The 25970-nt window shown below is 40.8% G+C and overlaps 1 protein-coding gene across 1 annotated transcript in view; it reads right to left on the minus strand.

Annotated features, from left to right (window-relative positions):
* Positions 1–25970, minus strand: part of IMPG1 (interphotoreceptor matrix proteoglycan 1) — a 129692-nt gene that overhangs the window by 14448 nt on the left and 89274 nt on the right. Inside the window, exons 13-14 of the mRNA XM_055329616.1 lie at positions 15638–16149; positions 12685–12904 (exon numbers count right to left, since the gene is read on the minus strand). Coding sequence (XP_055185591.1) covers positions 12685–12904; positions 15638–16149 — 732 coding nt within the window. The remainder of the gene's footprint in view (positions 1–12684; positions 12905–15637; positions 16150–25970) is intronic.

The following is a 25970-nucleotide window of genomic DNA, read 5'->3' on the forward strand; positions in this document are numbered from 1 at the left end:
CAGCGAGCTCAGTTTTTGTTTGCCGTGTGTACTTTCCTGGTATGAAGACAACATTCATTGATTCAACAAATATCAATGTGGCCCTTTAAAATCTTCAGCACTAAGAATTTCAGCCCAACTAATTGCTTTAGTTTTTTGTTTTATCCTTTTATATAAGACTTTACATTTTATGTATTTTTTTTATTTTTGAAAAAGATTTTATTTATTTATTTATGAGAGACACAAAGAGAGAGGTAGGCTCCCTGTGGGGAGTCCAGTGTGGGACTCATCCCAGGACAACCCCAGGACCTGAAGGCAGCTGCTCAACCACTGAGCCACTCAGGTCCCTCAAGATTTTACATTTTAGAATGTTAGAGCTGAGAGGTATTTTAGGACCTTCTCACAAATCTGCTCACTTTGCAGATGAGGAAGCTGAGACTCGGGTTGAGTGCTGCCAAGCTCAAGGCTGTGTGAGCCCGTCACCTGTGTGCACGGAAGTACCAGGGAAGGAAAGAGCCAGGAGGGGGAGCTGTGGGACCGGGCATGAAAGGCAACTGCAGTTCATGAGAATCCTTAATAGAAGAAATCTTATTTAGAAATTTAATCTGTGAACCAGCCCCTACTGCTTCCATTATTATAGCTGAAAAATACTTTCCCTCGGTGTGTTGATGGCCCTCTACTTATGTGCCAATCTTGGAGGGACACACCTACAACCTCTGACTTGAGAAGAACTGCATGTGGGCTGATGGCGAAACTTTGCCTATACTGTTATCATTTTCTTTCTTAGTCACATGCCAAAGACATTTCTCTTTAGAATGATGGACTCCTTCATGATTTGCTGTAGGCCATTTGACTATTAGCCTCCTCCTTAACACATCCCCAGGGCTTTGCACAAAATAGAGTTTGCACAAAATCAGCCTAAACTTCCCACTTTCTGCTCTTGGTTGGGTCAATCCTGACAGTGTAAACATTATGTAGCAACAACCTGAAATGCTGTGTTCTGAACATAGACTGTAACTTGGAAAGAGGGAAGACAAAGAGATTTGAAAACAATAGTTTATTAGGAAGAGAACAACTGGACGCCATTTTCTAGAATAATATTTTCAAGTCATCATCCAGTTGTGTGTGGATATGACGAAGTGAAGCCCTCGTGAATGGCTGGTGCATAGACTAGTTGGCCTATAATTGCCTTGGCTTCCTGGCAAAAATACATTATTTTTATGGTTGGAACTAGGGAGAGGTTTCTTCATGAGCCTGTACCACACCCACCAAACACCTATTATCGTTTAGGGTCGCCTCTGGTCTTACTATAATTGCTTGTTGGCAAAATGAATTAAATTTCTGCCCTGAACTTACTCAGGGAGCACTTCTATGCAGCAAATTAGACAATCTCCGTGTAGAGGCAGTCCAGGGCACTTGGCCTCAGTGTGCTGCGCAGTATCAGGAGCTGCTAGTTTGCAGCCAGTGGGAAAGTTCCAAGTCCAGCCTGGCACCAAGAGGTCCTGGCCTTGTCCCCAGCTTCCCATGTGGATTCTGGAGGTAGTCGAAGCATTAATGTCTTTCCATTTCAGGCCTTGTCCCTGACACAGCCCTGGGGATCATGATCCTGAACATCTAGCTTCACCAGGAGTGCAATGATAATTATTAATACAAACAGTAAGCTCACATTTATTGAGGGCCATTTTGTGTTTGGCAGCGTGCTGGGCACTTCAAACATGTCTTCATTAATATTCACAACAAACTTCCAGAATCAATATCACTGATCTCATTTTTGTGAGAAAACTGAAGTCCATTTTAGCTAGGAAGTATTAACCCCAGATTAGCATCCATATGTCTGCTTACAATGTTCAGCTTTTGACATCATTCTAGTGGTTTTCAAATATGGGGTTTCCAGGAGACACCTTAGGACTCCAAGGGGTTGACAAGGACAGGATGGTGGGCGTGTGGGGCGAGGGGAGGCCCAAACATGCCAGCATCTTCACTCTCACTCGTTTACATATCAGACTTCCACAAAAGCTTTCCTTTGAACCACAGCTCTTAACTAAACCAAAGCTCAAAACCACTGGTTGCCAAAGCTCCTTCATTAGGCTGAATATTTCCTTAGAGAAAGTACAGTCTGACGCTACAGCAGCTCCACATTTGTTCCTGTTACTCAAGTGACCATGGCTTGAAGAAAGTGAGCTGCCACTGGGGCTTGGAAATACTTGTATCATTCTGAGATTTCCAGTGTAAGCACATTCTATGTATCAGTTTCTCCTCTGATTTGCTTATAGAATGTCTTTCATCTGTAGGCCAAAGGTTCTGAAAAGTATTCCCAGCTGGCTGGGGCAGGATGTCTCTTAGCTCTTGTGATAAAAACCATTTAAAAACCATTTAAATAAACGTCCCTTCCCTGCAGGGAACACTTTGATGCATTTTACAGTTAACGTTAAAAAGACTGTGGTGTTGGTCACCAAGCAGTTTATAACTTCAAAAGTCCCTGATGGCCCAAGACTGTCTTTTTCAAAGCTTCCTGTCATACTGGTCAGGTCTGATAAAGACTCTCCCAGTCTGTCAGGCCTCTTGGAGGGGCTGGGGTCTTCATGTCACCAACTCCAGTGCATCCCACGCCACCCCTTTGCCACACACTTGCCCCACAACCTTGGGGCTGTGTATTGATCCATGTTCTTTACCATTCTTCATAAGTTCATTACGCCCTTCCCTTGCGCTGTGGCAACACGCACGTGTGGGACAGGAAGTCAAGCATCTCCTTCGATAGGGTCCTGTCCCAAGGCAGGATTTCAGCTGAACTTGGCTGCAACTCGGGCTGCGGGGGCCTGGCCGGGCTGAGAGCCGCCGCGCGTCTCTTCGGCGGAGGCCGCCCCTGCCCCCAGCGCCCACTGCGGTGTGATGAACCTCGCGTTCGCTCGATGGCGCTCGATGGCGCTCAGTAGCAAAAGGAGCGATTTAAGGGACGAAAGGCTAAGCGCCCCAAATGCTCCTCTGCGGAGCCCTGGGGGGGGGGGGGAGTCTGGGAGGCGCGCGCCGTGGCGGGAGGAGCTCCAGGGGACGGCTGCTAGACTGCAGCGACACGTCGGGCTGGGGGGCGGTGGTGGGACCCCCGAATGCTCTCATCCCGTCCCCCAAAGGCCGAGCTAGGGCCCCGGGCTTCCGAGGCGGGCGGGCCCTCCGCGCCCAAGCCTCACACCTGCACGCCGCGTGCGCGCACCTGCCGCTGGAGCGGGGGGCGGAGGGGGAGGGGGAAGGGCGGGGGTCGGGTGGGGTGGGGGGAGGGGGAAGGGCGGGGGCGGAGGGGGAGGGGGAAGGGCGGGGGTGGGGGGGGTGGGCAGCTGCAGCGCCGTCTCCCCCTCCTGTCCCAACTCATAGCTAAGGCTTTGCGGGCCCAGTTTCGCTGCGAGCAGGAGCGGAGGGGTCGTTTCTTTGCCCCGAGCGGCGGCGCGGCCGAGCACGACAAATCTACTCGTCCCAGTCCCTGGTGATCTGCAGGGTGCAGGGCGCGCCGGCCTGAGCCCGCCTTCCTCTTCCGTGCTCAAGTACATGTTTTAAAGGCTTTAAAATCAAAACAACAAAAAAAAAAACCACAAAAAAAAAAAAACCAATATAATCCACACTGGATATTCACCTCTATACCAACACGGTCACAAGATATCATTTTAAGTATTTTTGTTCATATTTACTTATTTTAAAGATTTTAAAAATGTGTTTTAGACAGATCATGACCAAGAGTCAGAGGGAGAGAGAATCTCAACAGATTCTGTGTTGAGCCCCGAGCCCAATGAAGGTCTTGATCTCACAGCTGAGATCATGACCTAAGAGGAAATCAAGAGAAACCCTCAGAACGCCACCCAGGTGCCCCTAATTTTAAGTATTTTTAAATTAATTAATAGTAATATTTTTATTGATTTTATTAATATTCATGAAAGGTCTAGAGTCCACAAAGTCTTTTTTTTATTTTTTAAAAGGATTTTATTTATTTTATTATTATTATTTTTTTAATAAATTAATTTTTATTTCTGTTCAATTTACCAACATACAGAATAACACCCAGTGCTCATCCCGTCAAGTGTCCCCCTCAGTGCCCGTCACCCATTCACCCCCACCCCCCGCCCTCCTAAGTCCACAAAGTCTTCATGCAGCACTGGTAGTCTTATTTCCTTCTCAAGATGTGACTGTTACTGTAATACAGTGTTTGGTGCTCAGCGCTTGGTAGTTTGTATAAATAAATATGGCTATTCCCTGAGGGTTCCTTTGAGCCAAAATGCAGGGACCTCACCTTCCACACAGGCCCATCCGGTTTATTACCCCAAATCCTGTGACCATTCTGTGATTTGCTGCAACAGCAGAGGGAGTGAGTTTGCTTATCCCTGCCTTCAGTGTTGAAGCGCCCCAGGAAAGTGCTCTGGGTGGAGGAGCAATCCCAGCAACTGTCTGTGGCCTTGGGAAAGTGGCTTAGCATCTTTAGTCTCACCTGACCCTACTATAAAATGGGTTATTTAAACCAGATGGTCACTAATGTACTCATGTCCCTGAAGCTCAAATATAAATCTCCCATTCTAGGTGTCCTACTGGAACAAGACCGCCGGGAGCATTTGCTGGCCACGCTGGCATACCTCCAGAACTATTGCTGGAATTCAGTGATCAAAAGAACTTTAAAAAAAATCTATATTTAATTTAATATTTCATTGTTTTATTATTGGCCAAAACATGTTTTGCTATGGCTTATAGCTGAAGGGGAGGATTAGGGTGAGAATAATCAATCATTCAATGATAAATAGCACACATTAGAGCACCATGCATGTGGTTGGAGTTTAACACACATTTGTGGAACTGAGTAAGTTACTAGTGAGGATTCTTTCTGGTTTAAAGGGATATGTAATATGAAAAACTTTGGGTTTTATCTTAATTATCCAGCATTCTCAAGAACAACAACTATACACTGTTCATAGTAGGCTCTCAGAAACTCTTTCTTATATGAATGGATGTGTGGCTGCCCTTACACATCATGCCCAAGATGAGAGACTCAAGAACTCTTGGTTATTATTTATGTCTACTGTACTGAGGTGTTTCAGGTGCACTGGCATTAGGGCCGAGTGTCCCTGGGTCAGCTGATGGCAGGAGAGCTCTGAGAGCGGCTGTGGGAAGTAGCCCTGCTGCTGGGCTGAAGCCTAGGCTTCTGTGCATGGTTTTCATTCAAGAGTTCCAGGAAGGATTCCAGGAGCATCTTAAGGAAGCTCCATGCAGTGGCTCATGTGTGGGATGAGAGCATGTGCTGAAACTCTAGAGAGGCTAAAGGGACCTTGTGGTCCAGCCAATATTGGGGTCCCCTCATGGAAGCAGGTGTTAACAGAAAATCCCCAGTGATAACATCCTAGAAAGCACAGGGCAGCAGCAGTGTAAAAAATGGAGATGGGGCCAGAGACAGGACATGGGGTGGCGGCAGAAGCTGGGAGAGTCTCCTGGAAGGAGATTCCTGTGGCTGCTTCAGTTCAGAAGGGACACTCCTAGCAGAGCCAATAGTACATGTAAAGGGGATATTAGGAAATTTGGGACCTTTATTTCTGAAAGTGAACTTTTTTCTTTTTCTTATCTTTTCTTTCTCTTTTTTTGGGGGGAGGGGGCATTCTGAGAATATAACAAAATATAGGCAATTTCACTTGGTGAAATGTGAAATCTAACAATTCATTTAGGATAAATTAAACTTAAGTGTGTTGTCACTTTTTCTAAATAAACAACCTGCATATACCTGGTAGGAGGGTCCGTAAGACCCTCTAAGATAAAGAGGCAGTAGGCCAACTTGAAGAAAGCACGCAGAACTGCCACCAAGTTCCAGTCACAGCCCTTGGTGACTAGTAAATGGTAAATTACTTACACTTCTCTGAAATGCAGTTTCTCCAGCTGTGTAATGGGGAGACATCCTATCACTTTGCATAGTTATTTATTAAGATTAAAAAGTGTCTATTAATAGTTGCTGTTACTGTTTTTATTGTCACTATTGTGATAAGTGACATCTGCCACCTTTTTAAAGCCGGCAACTAAATGAAAGTCTTTCAGATTATGCAACTTTCCAGAGAAAATGAGTTTTCTTTGACTGGAGGAATCCTGGATGCCAGACTGTAATTAATTTCAAAGTTTACCATTTACCAGTCTTGAAATCTGCCCATTTTTGAGGGGACTTCTTAGGAATTCAAGGAGAGAATAAGTTAGAATAAGTATGTGTTTTGCATTTTTGGAATCTTCAACCTGCATGGCTAACTGGCATAAAAGCCCTACATGCTTCTAAAGAATTTTCATAGCAGCCTAAATGAAAGACGGCTCTAGTTGCCAAGGATGCTAGCGGAATACTGAGCAAGCTGTGATTTATTCGATTTTTCAGTTGATAAATCACAGATAGTCCTAACATCGGTTTATACTTTCTATATCATAGATTCATTTATTCAGGTTGTTTTCAAAAGCTGAATGACAAACCACAGTGGTAATAACACTGTGTCACTTCTCTCATGGGTCTGTACCTCTGCAGATGTTATTTGGCCTAACCCATTACTTGCCCTCATCTAGAGACACATCCAGGAATTCAGATGCTGATCTGAATGTGGAATGATACTCACCTAGAAATCTCATGAGAAGTTTCAAAATTTCTCTTCTCCTCTTTAGTCTAAAAGTTACAATGGAATAATATCCCCCCCCCCAGCATTACTATAGTAACTACATTTCCACTCTGATGTTAGGCCAACAGAAAATAAATGAAAAAGACCTGATTGGATTTTATTTTGCAAATGGAACTAAATAATTGGTCTTCTGGGCATTGCGTGTAAATATAATCAAAGCAGGGCATAGAAAAGAAATGCTAAATCCTCTGACCAAGACTGCCTTAACCTTCCCCCAGCTTGAGTAACTCTAGACTCTGACTTCCCTTTTCTTAGTTTACTCCTAACTACTAACGGTGATTGTAGATTGAATCTCTGCTCCTTTGAGACGTCAATCTTCTTTACAGCTTCTTGTCAGTATTGCAACTCAAGGTTGTCTTCCACAAGGACCTAGGAGCCATTCCTTTGAAATGCAATCATCAAAGAAGACAGAGCCCCCTATCTCCCAGTCTCTGTGTGTGTTGTGTGTGTGTGGGGGGGGGGAGGTAGGAGCCCATCTCTAAGTTGTAAGACAGGAGGGTCCAGGCCATGGGGACGTCCTCGTTTTCTACTTCATCCCAGCCTCACTAAAACCTCGCCTCTGCTCTTGCCACTCTGCTGGATTGCTTTTCTGAAGGGTTCTAGTGACCTCTGACCTGTCGACTTACATGATCTCCACCCACAGTTTGCTCACAGCTGCTGAAATAGCTGACTCTCCTGCTCTCGTCTTGTCACACTTCTGCAACATCATCTCTGGCTCCTTTCAATGACAGAACTCCGCATTATGTGTTGGGGTTTCTCAGAGGGTTCTCCTTTTTCTCCTGCCCTACCTTGCCCTGGGCCATTTTTTCACCCGTTCTCTGGCTTCAACTGAGGTTTCCCAAATGTATATTTTCAGCACTGGCCTCTGGCCTCTAGGCACCTACTTCATAGGCTAGCAGTGAGTTCATCGAACGTCCATTTTTTAAATATTTTTTTTAATTTTTATTTATTTATGATAGTCACAGGGAGAGAGAGAGAGAGAGAGAGAGAGAGAGAGAGAGGCAGAGACACAGGCAGAGGGAGAAGCAGGCTCCATGCACCGGGAGCCCGACGTGGGATTCGATCCCGGGTCTCCAGGATCGCGCCCTGGGCCAAAGGCAGGCGCCAAACCGCTGCGCCACCCAGGGATCCCCGAACGTCCATTTTTTTAAAACTGGTTTTCCCAAACATTTGTGGAGTATTTTTATATCCTTAAGATAGGTTATTGATTTTTGCTTTAAAAACTTAAATGAATTAACCTATGTAGCTTTTGTAATTACCTATATATTTTTACTAAATGTTTCAAAATTTGCAATATTTTATGAATGATAAACTGTACATATATATGAGATATATATTATATATATATCTCATATATATATATATATATATATATATATATATATATATATAATTTTTTTCCTTGAGAGAGAGAGAGAAGGGGGGGGGAAGGGGAAGGGCAAAGGGAGAGGGAGAGAGAATCTTAAGCAGGCTCCCTCAGCGTGGAGCCCAACACAGGGCTAACCTCACTACCCTGAGATCATGACCTGAGCCAAAATCAAGAGTCAGTCACTTAACCAACTGAGCCACTCAAGTGCCCCGAACTTATGTTTTTATTTTGTAATTTTGAGAATACTTTGAGGACTGTTTAGTACTTAGTTTGAAGACTTTGAGTTTTACAAAATTTTATTGAAGTTTAAACTGCAAAAGACCATAGTCATAAAAAAGAAAAGAAGAAAAGAAAAAAATAGGACACCAAACTAGGTGCAAATAGATAGAAGAGGGGCTTTTAGACAATGTGGCTTTAAATGCACTAGCTCAGCAGGGCTTTCCCTTCCAGGCTGAGCTCCCTACTTCGCGTCTAAAGCTGTTATCACAGTGAGGTAACTGGAGTACTCTGAAACTTCCACAAGTGTCTGCATCTTCCTCCTGCCCTTGCTGGAGGAGCCCAGCCCTACCTTTCTCTTCTGGGGCTCACCACGTGGATTCCCCAGGATATCACGCACTCAACAGCGCCATCTGCCCACGAGGCCTGACATGACATCATCTTCTGGCCTCCAGAATTAATTGCTCTTTTGGTGCGTCATAGTATTTCTGTTCATATCCTGATTATTGTATTTAGTAGACTTGATTATAGCCTTTTAGGTATATATGTGTATATATACACATATATATGGTGTATATGTGGTCCCTACACCCATCAGAGATGGTCCTCCTTTGAATAAAGTCTTCTTTGCCATCTTGCCAAGTGTCATTGAATACTTTTATTATTTTTTATTTATTTTTATGGTACTGGTAGTCCTTGTGGCTGCTCAGCCCTGGCCACCACCAACCACTACAGGCTGTCTCACTGCCCACGACTAACCCAGAGGGACTAGAATTCTCTATATTAATCTCTAGCCCTAAATTCTCTTTTCTTTAGTCACTAGGCCTCAGTGAAATGGGATTTAAAGGAAAATTCAGTGCTTTCTTCATTATGCCTCAGTGATTCCCAAACTCACAGAAATTTGCAGCTGAATGTGGCACATCAGAAAATGCTCTTTACAAAGGCTTTTTGAATGAAAAAGGCACAGGTCTGATCATTCTAAAGTATTCCTCTTTGGCCATCCTGCAAGTTCTTTTGGGCAGAGACCGACTTTCATATATTAATGTGTTATATGATGGTGGATGAATGCTTATGTTTTTGGATTAGGCATGTAGAAAATGGTCAAGGTCTGATAATCAACCACTTGCCGGTTACTTGGGCCAGTCTACCTTTTGCCTATGGTGAAGTAACTAAACCAGGATTTCTAGAGGGGGCAGCAAGGAGGTCACCTCTACTCCTTGCCTGTCCCTCCCTGCCTGTCCGTACCTTCTTCCTTCTCCACCTCCCCGTTGATTGGAAGGAATGCTTTTGGGGGTAGGTTGGCACAGTGGTCTTTCGCAGCACAGTGGTCTTTCGCAGTAAATAAGAGTCCTGTTAGGTTTTGAATTTATCCACTATGATATATACAGAAAGAGGAATTCATAAAATTATATTGTTATTTATTGTTAATTTTTATAAAATCCTTATTTGGCTAATTCTGCTGTCCTCAAATCCTTCAGTTCAGGCTTTACTTATGTCCTAGTTGGCTCACTATAGCCATTTCTTGGCAGACCTCTTTCATCCATCCATCCATCCATCCATCCATCCATCCATCCGTTATTCTGTGAATTTCTAATGTATCAGAAATTCAGATTTTTCTCATTCCTTTAAGTACCTTGTAAGAAATAGCATAAAGTAATTTCCCAGGCTGTCCCATGTGCTTCGGCCTCCCCTGTTGTTCTACCATTAAAAGAATAAATTGTCCATGTACCCCCACAGTACACCTGGCAATCTTAAGGCATGTCTGGGATAGCTTGGTATAAATCTGGCTTGAATACTGACTGAAACCAAAGGTAACAGCATCTCATTTCTGCTGCTTTTGGCTTCTTAGAGGAAAAGCTACATAGCCGAACTGGTCACAGGAAATAAGCATAATTCCAGTTGCAACCTCCACACAAGCTCCTCGTCAGGGTACTTTATATAGTTCTCACTGGTACCCTATGCAGATCTCAAATCACTAATCAACTTAATAACGACAATGTTACAATATTAACTACCAGTATTCATTAGCTAACAACATGTCTGATGTTATGCTGGGTGTTGCAAATTCTTTCTGTTAATCCTCACGAGTGTTTACTGTCTCCATCTTCAGCTGTGGAAATTGAGTGCTGCCATTAGTGCACAGGATTCACATTCAGGACCATGGCTCACCAAGGTCATTGTTATGCTGTTTTCTTCCAACACCACTCCCGGTGCCCCTCTGTATCCCTGACAATGCGTCATCAGCAACTTGCTCTCTTTCTAAGGCACCAGTGAAGAAACCCATCTCCACAGCAGCACACCTCAGTTCTCCCCTGCCTCAACTTGGCTCCCTAACACTGACCTTTTCATGCTATTGGATGGGTCTCTAAGCAGACTCTTAGCTCTCCGAAGGAGGGAAGGAGGGAGAAGACGATTGGACCCTCATGTCTGTTATGCTTTCCAAGTTCTCTTGTACTCATCCCTGTTCATTGCTTTCAATTGTCTAAAGAAATTGGTCTCCTGATCCTAACTGGCAGACACCTCCTGGTTCCTCCTCCATTCTGAGGTGGTGGTTTTCAGGGGAAGAGGCAATATCTTACTAACATTTAGAAGGTCTTTGATTTCTTACGGGGTCCTCAGGGCTTTCTTAGCTGCTCCTGTTTGGAGGAAAGCACTCCCAGACTTAGTGCCTAAGGGTGATCTGTCTTTTTAATGATCCTGTTTACTGATCCTGTTTACTGAGGTGATTTTCTTAAAGTTGCTCAAAGTTCTGCTCAGTCAAAGAAATGTGTCTCCCAACTGAGCCTCTTTGCATTTTGCCCAAGGCTTTTTCCCTCTGCCTTCTTTGTTAGAAAAAAGCCAGAGAGGATGTTAAAGATTCACTTCACCAATTCATGGCCAATTAGGAAGCTTTGTTTTAGTGTATGTTCTCACTCATTTGGGGAATATGAATAATAGTGAAGGGGAATATAAGGGAAGGGAGAAGAAATGTGTGGGAGATATCAGAAAGGGAGACAGAACATAAAGACTTCTAACTCTGGGAAATGAACTAGGGGTGGTGGAAGGGGAGGGGGGCAGGGGGTGGGGGTGAGTGGGTGATGGGCATGGAGAGGGACACTTGACGGGATGAGCACTGGGTGTTATTCTGTATGTTGGTAAATTGAACACCAATAAAAATTAATTTATTAAAAAAAAAAAAAGGAAGCTTTGTTTTAACCTGACTAGAAGGTCCCATTGGCCTTCTAGTTTGGATTTGGAACCTTGCCCCTCCACACTCTGGGGGATTTAAAAATCTTCCTTTGATTGGTTAGAAAACAGAATTTTGAAAGTAATGACGGCAACAGTTCCTAATTTGGGCATAGCTGGTTACAATGGTACACCCAGTATCTTTTATTATAAGAATGGATATTTGCTTTCTATTATATAGATTTGGGCTAACCTCCATTATCTTTTATATATATACATATTTTTGGAGTTCAATTTGCCAACATATAGTCTAACACCCAGTGCTCATCCCGCCAAATGCCCCCCTCAGTGCCCGTCACCCAGTCACCCCTACCCCCCGCTCACCTCCCCTTCCACTACCCCTTGTTTGTTTCCCAGAGTTAGGTGTCTCTCATGTTTTGACAACCTCACTGATACTTTCACTCAGTTTCTCTCCTTTCCCTTTCACTATTTTTTATATTCCCCAAATGAATGAGACCATATAATGTCTTCCCTCTCCAATTGACTTATTTCACTCAGCATAATACCCTCCAGTTCCATCCATGTTGAAGCAAATGATGTAACCCCCATTATCTTTTATAAGAGTTCTTCACATCAACACTTCTCTGTTTTAACCTGTACACGGAGGCTGATCTGTAGTGTACAAATGGTAAGATATTATTTTCTTCTTTCATTGGTGGTGGTGCAGTGCCTTTTTTTGAAGCTTGGATTTTGGTCTAATGATTATTTTTCTTTCCTCAGGATGCTGTTTCAGTTTCATCCTGAATTGGGTTATTAGGAGGCACTTCTGATAGTTAACTATGACTGGAAAGTTTCTTAGGTAGAAACCCTCCAGGTTGTTGCAGTTTGCTAAGAAAGTGCTTCTGACTTCTAGCAGAATGCAAATTGGTTTGGCTGTGGGAAATGTTAAAAAAACAAAACAAAACAAAACAAAACAAAAAAACAAAAACAAAACCGGCAACAAAAACAATCTCTTAAGGCACAGCAAAAGTTGTGTCCTGAGGGGGAAATTAAAACTCCCAGATTGTGAAGCATGAGGTGTGCTTCTCTGCTTTTTTGATGTAGGAAAACATTAACTTGTATGTTTTAGGACACTACCTTTCTAATAAGGTGATCTATTAGCTTCCAATAGATTGTTATTTAACAAGTGTGATTTTAATTTGATTTTTGTGGTCTCAAAGTTGAACAGTTTGCTAACCAAACAAACAAAAACAAAAAACTCCCACAATTTTCTTGGTTGGATTATTTTACCTGTTTCAATGTCGAGAGAGTAGCTGTCTATCTCCAGGTCAAGTTGTTGGGCTGCAGCAGAACGAAAATCCTCCAAGACCCCCTTCACAGCCTTGGTGAGGTTATATGGTACTGACTTAGCAAACCTCATTTTGCTATTCACGATCACACTCCCATTTCTGAAGTTAAGTATTTCAAGTTGCTTAAATCCTGTGAGATTGGAGCGCAGATATGGAACCAGCTGCAAAATGAAAGATGGTTTACCCTTAACTGTGTTCTAAGTTCTCAGTGACTGCTAATTCCATTTATATTCACTTCTCATTATCTGAGGCATACATTTCAGTTCCTTTTTGATTGTTTTTATTTTTATGTTTGGATTTAATGTGAGACCAGAACATGACTATTTAATGATCTATTTGCAGTGATTATGTCTCATATTCTCACCTCTCTATGTGTATTGAGATGGATGGGCAGTGATTTTCTTCATGATGGATTGGGAGAACAGAGGATTTTTAAAAATCTAGGCCAATGTTATCAGCAAAGCAGGAATGCCAGGTTCAGTTATTAAAAAAAAAATCCAAGCAAATAAAAATATGTTTCAAACTGAGCCCAGGAGCTGATTGACCTATGCCTGTATAAATGGGACATCTATTTGGAAGCAACCAATTGGAATGACCTATTGAAATAACAGCTTACACATCAGCTTGTCTGTCTATGCAGGACATGTTTCATGGTCAATGCATATGCCGTGTAGTGGAAACAGCAGGGAACTGGCAGTCAGAAGACTTGGGTGTCAGTCCTGGAACTGTCGCCAGCTAGCTGAGTGACCTTCATCAAACCACTTATCCATTGTACTGTACCTTAGTGCCCTTATCTGAACTGTGAGGAAGAAGAAAAAGTGGTTCCCTAAGCACCTTTGCCAAATTGTGATTTAATAATCTCAAAAGTATGCCCAAGGGAATTGTGCTTCCAATTCCCACACCTGCTTATTGTGAGCCACAGCCACCCCTGAGATCACTTTTCAGAAATGTCTGAAACTCAGCAGTGTCTGCCTTGTCCTTGGCCCTGAAAGCTAATCCCCTCTTTAATGAACTGATGCCTACAAACACAGAGAGTACACACATGCAAGCTAAAATCTCCCAGGCTTAGCCTAGATCTACTTTTTCTTATCCCTGTTTTCTGCCCCACCAGAATTTTGACTCTAACCTTGCCCACATTCCAGTAGCCATTCACCCCTCCCATAGGTTATTGTAAAAATAAAATGAAATTTTATACCAAGTGTGGAACTTCTTTTTTTTCCAGGCTATTCTCAGTATTCTCCTATTTACATTAACTGAGCTCATTTTTTTGTGTGTTAGCACCGCATTGGTTTCTGGTGGGAATTCCCTGTCTCTCTCTAGTATGCAGATGACTAGTGGCCTCCTTCTCCCAAATCCATTTTCTTCTTCACAGGAAAGAGGTTGCCTCCCTAGAAACCACATTTCTCAGCTTCCCTTGCAGCAAGGTGTGGCCATGTGCTAGTTGCCATCAATAAAATGTGAGTGGAAGATAACGCAGGCAACTTTGGTATCACTTTCTTAGGAAACTGCTTGTCTATCATTCCGCTTCTCACAAGTGGAAACAGGGATTTACCAGTGACTCAGCTTTGTGTGAATGAAGAAACACCACTGGGATTGTCAGGGTTATAAGACAGAGGAAATGCGAGTCCCTGGATGACACTGTAGAGCAGAATTGCCCTACCCTTCAAATTAAAGAGAAATAAACTTGTATCTTATTATTAAAAAAAAAGATTTATTTAATCACAAGAGGCAGAGAGAGAGAAACATAGGCAGAGGGAGGAGAAGCAGGCTCCATGCAAGGAGCCTGATGTGAGACTCTATCCTGGAACTCCAGGATCATGCTCTGAGCCGAAGGTAGGTGCTCAACTGCTGAGCCCACCCAGGCATCCCAACTTGTATCTTATTTAAGTTACTGTATTCTTTTTTTTTAAATATAGTTGACATGCTTGTTATATTAGTTTCAGGTGTACAACACAGTGATTCAACAAGTCTATATGTTACCCTATGCTCACCACAAGTGTAGCTACCATTTGTTACAATACTTAAGTTACTATATTTTTGATCTCTTCATTATGGAAGCTTAGCACATACCCTAATTAATACACCTGAGTTAGGTACACTGGGACTCTGTTCCCTGAGATTGTCCCCATATCTACTCCTCATCTCATTGGGCTTGGGGTAGGGTAGGGAGGCTGAACAAAGTCTTCCTTTAAAGCTTACTCAGTTAGTTGAGCCTCTGCCTTTGGCTCAGGGCATGATCCTGGAGTCAAGGGATTGAGTCCCACATTGGGCTCCCTGCATGGAGCCTGCTGCTCCCTCTGCCTGTGTTTCTGCCTCTCTCTCTGTGTCTGTCATGAATAAATAAATAAAATATTAAAAAAAATAAAGCTCACTTGAAGATGTGGTTTTAATTTGCATAATGATTTGACTTACATGAAGCTTACAGATATTTTTCTGTTATTTTCAGAAATTCTACAATTTTTGCATTGTATACTTGACCTTGTTTCTGACTTTCTGGTTTTGAATCCTTCCATGTTATGGCAAGAAAACAGCCTGTGGCATTATAACTTTGGAAAAGTTTGCTCATATTCCTTTTAAATTCCACGTTCAGTACTTGAGTGGCTATGTATTATTCCTTGGAAAACTAAATTAGGAAGAAGTATAATGAAAAGATCTTAAGGAAAAGATCTCATGAGGCTGGGTGGTAGTGTCTGCCTGAAGTGTCCACCGCAGAATTTAACTTGCTTATTGGATCTGAATCCATCCCCATACTTTAGCTGAATGCCTTCAGTAATAGCTGTGTCAGAGGCTTTTCTCTTCCAACATTCATTGCTCAAGACAGCCAGTGATTATACTATAAAGGAACAACAACAAAAGAAAGGACATGCAGGGAAATGGAAGCAGCGCTTACTCACCAGCTGTGTGAATTGCTGTTCCAGAGCTTGGTACTCTAGAGAGCTCTTGTTGAACAAGTTGTTGGAGAAGGGCATGTTAGCGACTCGCAGACTGAAGAACACGACCAGTTCTTGGCCCTTGGTGGCAGTGGTCATAGAGCTAGTGGTGAGGTACTGTAAAGCTGGAGTAGGAGTGGTGTTCTCCAAGAAAAGACCTGGGGTAGAAACATACCCACTCAGTCTTGGTACCTCAGAGGAGGCAGGAGTGTTAGTTAGATCCATTATGTCTAAGTCTCTCACTATATCTTGGCTGCCTAAAGATGCAGTTGAACGTGAAATTTCCAGAGCTGATTGGCTGATGGAAGAATAGTCATCTGAGGGGATGGTTCGTCCTGGGATTAGTACTGTCTGGTCAACGGGCATTATGTCTGTGGCACTTTGACCAGTCAGAGAGAAGATGCTTGATGCAGTGAAGAAAGGTAGAGTGTCTGATAGCGAAGCAGAGGCCTTAGCAGGTGGAGACCAAGAACTGTCTGTGGAAAAAGCTTCTGAGTCCAATTCATTATGTTCAAGCATTTCCCCCAAAGAATGGAAAGCAAAAAAGGAAATCCAAAGTTAGACTTAACTTAATTGCATTGATTGTTTTAATGTCATATTTTTAAAGAAGGAATTCGTATAGAAAGAATAGGCAGCCCTGTGTCCAAACCTGGGGAGAGAGAGGGTGGATTTCTGTACTCAATTAATTCAGGGCTAAATAGTTCCAGATATAGGAGCCTAAAAGATGACCGGTAACCTAAAATTTCTGCTTAGCCAGAAACAACACACCTAGGGACCAGCTGGTAAAAACTGACTAGGTCACCAGGTGGTGCCAAAACACAGATGGCATTAGAATAGATTTGGATCCCACATTACCATCTGGAACTCCTAACCAATTAGCTATGCAGTGTGGGTCCAGAAATTTTATTCACCTTCCAATCATGCAAGCATGCATCTTATGCATTTGATTTTTGGATCCGAGTTATTCCATTTTGGTAGCTTTACCACTTAAAATTTAAATTATGCTTTTCCAAAATTAGATAATCTGACTGAATAACTTGCTGATTTGCAAAATAGTTTGGAGAAGGTAAAGATGTAGGTGATACATAAAACTTGAGCTTTATGTTGGCCATACAGCTTGTTAAATTGATAGCATTTAAAGTTTTGTTGTTTTTTTCACTTTTACATGAGTATACCTTGATAATTTCTACCAGTACTTTGCATTTCTTCCTTGGGTAGGAACACATTGATCTACTAAAATCTATCCTCTTTTTGGTACAAAATTAAAATCAGTAAGTATTTATGAACTAAGAAAGTGGCTATATGAAACTTTCAGATAAAGAGATTGGTGGGTTATTAAAATATTCCAATAAACCTAAATCCAGAGCCACTGACAATATTTAAGGCATTAGGTAGATCAAAACAAGGAGCTTTCTGTGATTACTTCAGTGGCATTTTGGCAAATATGTGGGAAAGCTGTGTTGAAATCCAAATGCTAAGCATGATGAATGGACTGTCTGGATGCAGATATAATCTTTGGACTCTCAGCTAATTTACTAGAGTGCAATCACCCAAACTGAAACTCCAAGTGATAAACGGCTCTGAAAGGTGGAATCATATTACTTTTATTAGTTTCTTAAAATAAAACCTGCCTGTTGGTGAACTGTACCCAGATTTCAGAAAAGTACCCTCTTTTCTCTCACCTAGGGAGAATGCCTAGGCATGTTTGCCCATACTTATTCAACTGTCAGAAATGATGATTTCTAACATCCAGGATCTCTCTGGATATACACCTGTAGTTTTATTCAAGCCTTCATTGCCATAGACTGATGTTTGTATCTCCCCCAAATGCATATTTGAAGCCCTAATCTTCAATGTGACAGTATTTGGAGGTGGGTCTTTGGGAGGTAATTAGGTCATGAGGGTGGGTCCATCAAGAATGCAATTAATGCTCTTATAAAAGGAGACACAAAGAGATGATCTCTCTCTGTTACATGAGGCTATGGCAAGAAGGCAGCCTTCCGCAAAGCAGAAAGAAGTACCTCACCAGGAACCAGATCAGCTGGCAGCCTGATCTTGGGGTTCCCAGCCTCCAAAACTGTGAAAAATAAATTCTTGTATAAGTCCCTCAGTTTCCTTTGTTGCAGCAGCCTGAGCTGACTATGACATCCATAGAAAGATCTGGGACGAATAAATGAAAGGCTACAAGTACTATCAGTGATTTGATTTGACTTCTTTGTGTCATGGGGAAATGCATATGAACTTGTGTTGCTATGATGTGGTCTTTCTGCTCCTCTAGATGATAAGGGTCTAGAAAGAAGCCCAATGACAGATATCTTCATTCTGTTCCTGGGCCAGTATCTTATTACTCACGCTTTTGTTACTAGATAGACTTAAGCCAGATTAAAATAGTCTGCTGCCTTAATGTCATCAACCAATACAAGTGAATTTCTAATCCTTTCCCTTTGTAACATCTTAACAGTAATCTTTTACATTCAAAATAAACCTAAGCAAGTTCTTTCACTTGATAGAACAGTTGGCTATTTAAATGTAGGGTTGCTAGATAAAGTGCAGGATTCTCATTGGAAAATACACTAAAAAATTATTTGTTGTTTATCTGAAATTAAAATTTAGCTGGGGATCTTGTATTTCTCTTTGCCGAATCTGGCAGTCCTATTTAAGTGCGGTTGTATAAGGCTCCCTCTATTCTCTCTTAGCTTGAGATTGAAACTATTAAGGCTCTGGCTAATTCTTTTGAAATAAAAATATTGTCAAACCTCATAACCACTTATAAATGGGTTTTAAACAATTATGTTTTCATTTGATTCTTATATAAAAATTAGACATGGCAATGACACAGGCCATTTCAACATTAAGTTTTTTACACTGCAACAGAGAAGTCAAGCACTAAAAGCCAAGGCTATTTATTTTATCATGAGGTATGCAACATAAGTAGACTGAAAATAACTTGACATTTAGCTGTTATGCTACAGTGCATGTATAGTTCCTGTGAGGGTGTGGGGTGTGTTTTTATGTCAGTGTGCCTGGTGGGGGTGCTGGTTAGAATTTCAGCAGCTGGGTATAGAGGAAATGGCTAGTTTGGTCACTTTCTGGGCAGCAGACCTGTCCAAAAGTAAAGGCCACAGATAAAATGGTCCAAACCAAAATATACGAACTCAGGTTTAGCAGAAACCCACAGTGAGAGATGCAGGTAATGGGTGAAGATGGGCACAGTGAGGGTAGCCAGGAGTCCTACTAGTAGCCAAAGGAAGGCAAAGCAGATGATGAGCAAGGTGTGAGGGACAAGTACAGTTGAAAGAATATTTTAAATGCTTCTAGAAAAAGATACACATGCCATAAACATCGAGTGGCCATCTATTTTATGTTTAAAAATCTAAAAAGAGATTCCACAATCTCTTTTAGATATTCAAGTGGCATCAACAACACTTTCTTTTTTTAAGATTTTATTTATTTCTTTGATGGGGGAGAGAGAGAGAGAGAGAGAGAGAGAGAGAGAGAGAGAGAGAAGGTACAAGCAAGGGGAGAAGCAGGAAGGAAGAGTGGGAGAAGCAGATTCCCTGCTGAGCAGAGCACTGGCCACCGTGGAGCTCGATCCCAGGATCCTGGGATCATGACCTGGGACCATGACTGAGCCATCCAAGTGTCTCAACAAATTCTTAATTCTATATCAAACAAATCCATTCTTATTTATCATAACAAGAAAATTATTCCCTTCCTTTTTGGCATAGTATAGGGATAGGAAATAAGTATTTATTATACATTCATTCAACAGATAAATATTGATAGTCTGCTATGTGTCAGGCATTGTTCCAGGTACTGGAATACATCAGTGAACAAAACAGACGGAAGTTCTGGCCTCGAGGAACTTATTGTCTCCTGGAGGAAGACAGGAAGTAAACAAACAATGGGAATGTATAGTATACCAAGTTGTGGTAAGTGCTATAGAAATTAAGTGGGAAATGGTGTGAGAATGTTGGGTTGGCAATTTATATAGAGTGGTCACTGAGAATATAATATTTGAGCAGGACCTGAAGGGGTAAGAGAGTTTAGCCATGCAGCAAATGCAAATGAGAAAGCCAAAGGAAAAAGGGTGTCTTTAATGTTTCAGTAACAGCTGGCTGGGAGGGCAGCATGGCTAGAATGGAGTTCTATACTATCCATCAACTGTGAGGGTGACCAAAGATATTTTCAAATACTCGAAGTCTCAAAAAACCCCTCCTAGTCACCCTTTCCTAAGATGTTTTCACATAAAATGATGGTAAGCCAAGTAGAAAGAAATGGGATACTGAAAATTACTTAGGGAAATTCTCTGAAAGGTGGTAATAATGGGGTCTTACGGGGAGATAGGTACCACCGATGTCTCAAGAGACAAGTATATGGAATACTTGTATAACCAAACCCTCTCCATTGTGGCAAATTATTTACCTTGACAAAACTGCTGGAAAACGTGCTCTACAATATAAGAGAGTAAACCTAGAGAGAGAAAGCCTGAGATCTAGGGACCAGGGAATCCAACCCAGTAGGAAGGCCAAGGAAATTCTAAAGATGATAGCAAAGGAGAGTCCCAGGTGACAGCTGTTAAAAGGCTTAGAGAGTAGCAATCTAGAAAGAAAGAGAAGAAGGTCTCTCAAAATTGGAAGTGATAAGTTACCTGATGAGGAAAAATATGTTGGAAAATTCATTGGAAAGTTAGGGAATAGTTGACATTAAATACAAAGAAAACTAAGCAAATAAAAAAAATCAAAGAAAACATCAACTCTAAGAAAACAGAAAGGAAACAGAGCAAACAGGTCAGTTGTGAATATATAATATAAATGCTGAATATTGATTTAATTATAGTTATCATCTTTGAGAAGATTAGGTGGAATCAGAAGAATGGTTTTGTGGGAAACTTAACATTTATTTACAATAATAGAAAGACAATAAATGATATATAAAACTGATGACTCAAAAGATACATATTATTTAAAATTATAGGAAGAGTAAATACCAGAAGAAATAGCCAATTGAGGTAAGAGACTAGTTTTGGTAAGTGGGACTACACAGTGGGGAGGTGTGAGACAGGGAAAATGCTTAATTTGTCTGACTTGACTTAAAAAAATTAAGTGCTTTATTTTGGGATAATTGTATATTTAAATGTAGTTCTAAGGAATAAAAGAGTGACATTGGTAAAATGGCAGAGTAAGAAACGCCAAAAGTCAAGTTGTCCTTTACATTCTAAAGTTACAGCCAGTAAGTAGTTGTGATATAATAAGAAATCTATATTTGGTCTCTGCCTCCAGTTCCTAACACAGAACTCCTAAGTCCCTTATAATTTCCTGGGTGATAGGAGCATCTTTTGTTCTAGTGAGGTGATTCCTGGTGGGTTCCTATATAGCTGCACCTTTATAGCCTTTGATAAACATCTTCCCATTTCCCCCACCTCCTGGCTCCTGGTAACTACCATTATGCTCTCTGTGTCTAGGTATTTGAATTTTTAAGATTCCACATACAAGTGAGATCATGCAGTTTTTTTCTTTTTGTGTGTGGCTTATTTCACTTAGCACAATGTCCTCCAGGTTTACCCATGTTGTTGTAAGTGGCAGGATCTCGTTTTTAAAAGCTGAATAATATTCCACTGCATATATCCATAGATCTATCTACCTTTATATCACAATTTCTTTAATCATTCATCCACTGAAAGATATTTATAGCTGGCTGATCAGAAGTGATAAGTGATAGCCTGGGACTTGCAACTGGCATCTGAAGTGGGGGGCAGTCTTGTGGAGCTGAGCCCTTACCCTGTGGGGTTTGTACCAACTCTGAGTAGAGTGGTTAGTGTCATACTGAATTGTTTGACAGCCATGTGATGTCTGAAGAGTTGGAGAATTGGTTGATGTTGAATAACCGCTCCACACATTTGAGGTTAAAAGTATTGTGAATGGAGAAATAGTTTTCCTTTTAATAGTTAAGCCCTTAGGAACTTTGGCACCCGTGAGCCCTCTTAAAACAATTATCTCATTATATCTTCCAGCCAACTCAAAGATAAAATAGAGAACTCAGAAATGTAGAAGCTGTAGAAGGTGTGAGAGTGAGGTTTAAATTCACTTAAATATGGAAATCTGCCTAAGAAGCCATAAGAGGTGTGATTGCAGAACCAATTCTAAACTTATGAAATGTGACAATTGTAAAATACTCACCTAACTACCAAAACTTGTGATGTGGGGGAATGAAGATGGCTGGACTATGAGTGTTTTTGTAAATTTATCTTTCATAGCAGTACATCAAAAAATACTGCCTAGTATTGATACAAATAGTGTAAATGATAATAATTCCAGATTAATATTTTAGGTAATCTTCCTTTAGGGATCTCTTAAGAATGAATATGCCATGAGGTAAGGAAACACTTATCTGCAATTCAGCAATTTCTTGCATGTCATTTCAACTTCTTTTTCTCCTATTAAAGTCAAGTAAAATTAAATGCAGTCCATTTTATTAGAATGACATTGCAGAAAAATTCCATCTTTGCAAAAGTACTTTTATCTACCCTTTTATCTTTTTAATTATATTGAGTGATATCTGAAATGATAGGTATCCTTTAATTATTTCTCAGTAGCAAAATTTTAACATTGTTATTTCACTTACTTTTTTGGGTAATTTTCTTATCCTTTAACATTTAATTTAATTTAATTTAATTTATTTTTTTGAGAGAGCACACACACATGTGGGGGTTGGAGGCAGAGGAAGAATCTTTTTTAAAAACTTTATTTTTAATTTTTATTTAAGATTTTTTAAAATTTAAGTTCAATTTAGTTAATATATAGTGAATTATTAGTTTTAGGGTAGGATTTAGTGATTCATCCATTGCGTGTAACACCCAGAACTCATTACATCAAGTGCACTCCTTAATGCCCATCACCCAATTACCCTATCCGTCCACCCATCAGAGAGAGAGAGAATCTTAAGCAGGCTCCATGCTCAGCCTGGAGCTCAACCTGGGAATTGATTGCATGAGCTTGGATCCTGTCCTGAGCCAAAATCAAGAATCTGATGCTTAATCAACTGAGCCACTCAGGCGCCCCTGGTAATTGCTATTAAAAAAAAACCCGATTATTTAGTCATTCAACATAAATATACACTTATTGTTTTTCTCATAGATATATTTTGTAAACCATAGATTGAAAACATAGCTTCATGGTTATCTGGGATAAATGTGAAATTTCAAATGTATCTGTATCTTAAGTAAAAGTCTTAAGCAGAGCCACCAAAGAAGCAAAATATTTTACTATCAATTCTTTGTCATTAAATTATTAGCAATAGTGTTAAATAATATTAATTTACATTAAATAATATTAACATTAATAAAGTTAAATAGCATCTGGATTAAAACTGAAGCTGATAAGAATCTTAATTTGTAAACCCTGGGGAACTTCATTGCATTTTCTTACTATTTTAGTTAGATATTTCTGTGAGGTTGTGCCTCAAAATCTAGTCTTAGAATCTTGGGAGGTAGGATTGAGGGTGGGATAGGAGGAAACTAAAATTTATTTGGCATCTGTTATGTTCTAGGTAGCATACAGGGATATTAAAAAAAATTCTCCATTTACTTTAAGCCATTTTATGTTTTCCCAACTGATTATACACTCTGCATTTGCTTCTTGATGTGAATTATTGGAGTCTTGAAGTGTCTGCTTATGGCTTCTCAAATGATTTAACTAGGTAATTAAAGAAAGGTAGCCCAAGGCTACAAAGATGAGTGTCCCCTCAACCAGTGGTCATCATTAGAATGAAATATGCATGTTTATGTATTCTAGCATGATGCATTCCTCTTCCCAAATTATCAACAAAAGTACTTTGTTTTTAAAATTTATTACACTTTACCTTCACTTAAAAAAAAATACTGAATTTGGGATGCCTGGGTGACTCAGTGGTTGAGCGCCTGCCTTCAGCCCAGGGCGTGATCCTGGAGTCCCGGGATCAAGTCCCACATCAGGCCCCCTGCATGGAGCCTGCTTCTTTCTCTGCCTGTGTCTCTGCCTCGCTCTCTCTCTCTCTGTGACTATCATAAAATTAAAAAAAATGCTGTATCCGAGAAATCTTATTATACTTAAACTCTGCCTTATGTAATATAAAACTACAGACCTCAGAACTGCAACATGTCTGATTACTTTCTCTCTTCTCTGTAATATATCTCTAATAACTTTCAATTTAAAATCAGCCCTATATGAGGAAATTGTGAGGATGCATTTGGAAAAGGAGCCCATCTATGTCTTTTCCTCATTTGTTAATGGCCTTAATGAAATTTTTGATTGTCTGCTCTGAGGAAATAAACATTTTGGGACAAATGAAGTAATTGTTATATGGATATGACATGCAGTGATGCTGTAGCTTTTAACAGCATGCCCATAATTCAATTCTGAATGGCTTTTGAATTATTTATTCCAAGATTATTGAAGAGGTTGTGTTTTTCTACCTCTGGCTTGCAAAGTGAAATAATCAATATTTTCCTCTCTATTAATAACTTCATATATATCTAAGAAAATAATAAAGATTCAGATAAAAGGTGAATTTGGGAATGTGGAAAGAGCACAAAATATTACATGGTAGGCAGTAGGCAGCCTCTAATATGGTCATTGATGACCCTCACTTTATTTTATTCATATCCCTATATAGTCTCTCCTATATACATAGAACTGAATTCCACTGAATACTTACTATGGAGGAAGTGATTAAAAGGTTCTGTTACCCAATTTCAATGAGAAGGGAGTTTCCCCACACCATCAACCAATTCTCTGATGTCAGCTGGGTGTACGACAATTCAACTCAATTCTGATACCATCTACCTGGAAATAGTACCAGCTTCCACATATTAAGGGCTTGGCCACAAGACTGTCCTCCATTTCAGATGCCATTTGTAAGCTCAGATTGTTACCTGTGCTTCTGACCCACTGGCTACATATTGGAGGTTCCAAAACCCCTCCCTAGGCTTAATTTCTTACAGTGGCTCACAGAACTCAGGAAACCTACTTATTCACTAAATTACCAGTTTATTACAAAGGATATTAAAGGATATAAATCAAGAGCCACATGAAGAGATACATAGGACTACATCCCAAACAAAGGAGCTTCTGTCTTTGTGGAGTTTGGAGCCTAGCATGATGGCATGTGGAAGCTTTCTGGCTCCCGGACCCGTAAGCTCTCCAAACCCTCTCCTTTTGTTTTTTTATGGAGGCTTCATTACATAAGCATGATTGATTAAATCATCCACTGGCGATTGATTCAATGCCCAGACCCTCTTTCTTCCCCAGAAATCAGGGACTGGGACTGAAATTTTCATCCTTATATTCATGATTGTTTTCCTTGGCAACAAGCCCCCATCCTTAGGTACTTTCAAAAATCAACTCATCTACATAAACCTAATCGTGGTGAAAAGGGCTTGATAGGAATCAACAAGATACCCAGTTTTAAGAACTGGGGACAAGAGGCGAAATATTATAACAAGAAAAACTCCCATTGCTCTTATCGCTCAGGATAGTCCAAGGATTTGGGAGCTGCGAGCCAGAGACTATGGATGAAGACTAAATATATATATGAGAAATGTTTTGATTATCTGAATGACTAAATATATATTTCCTGTAAATCACAATATTACAATGATATATCATTATGAGGCTAGGTCATAAAAGATGTTTTTCTTCTACCTTTCTCTCCTGAGTCAATTATCACGGAGGGAATCAGCTGCCATGTGGTGAGGACGCTCAAGCAGCCATGTGGAGAGGCCCATATGAAGAAGAACTGAAGTCTCCCTGTAGCTAATTTGCCAGCTTTGTGAGAAAGTCACCTTGGAAGTAGATCCATCAGCCCCTGCCAAGTCTCTAGAGGTCTGTAGAGAGTCTGTAACCTTGGTTGATATCTTGACTGCAACCTCAGGAGAGACCCTCTCCCTGAACTACCCAACTAAGTCACTTCTTGATTTCTGACCTACAGAAACTGGGAGAGATAATAAATGCTTCTTGTTGCTTTCAGCCACTCAGTTGTGGAGTAATGGCAACAATAGGTAACCAATACACACAGAAACCCTTAAAGATCCAGAATTGCAGAATTTTAGGTCTGCCAATTCTGACTCTGGCTTTTATTGGAATATCACAAAGAATCTTGCTTTTGGTTTAGAATAATTATTTTGAAACATGCCTTTCTTGTTTTACAGAAATGTATCATAATTTACATATGATAGGCAGAAAGATTATATCGGTATTCTGATCTGCACTGGGGACATTAGATACCAACTTACTGATAGGGAAGTTTTAGAACAGGGTAT

The sequence above is a fragment of the Nyctereutes procyonoides genome, unplaced genomic scaffold (genome assembly GCF_905146905.1).
Source record: "Nyctereutes procyonoides isolate TBG_1078 unplaced genomic scaffold, NYPRO_anot_genome, whole genome shotgun sequence".
Lineage (NCBI taxonomy): Eukaryota > Metazoa > Chordata > Mammalia > Carnivora > Canidae > Nyctereutes > Nyctereutes procyonoides.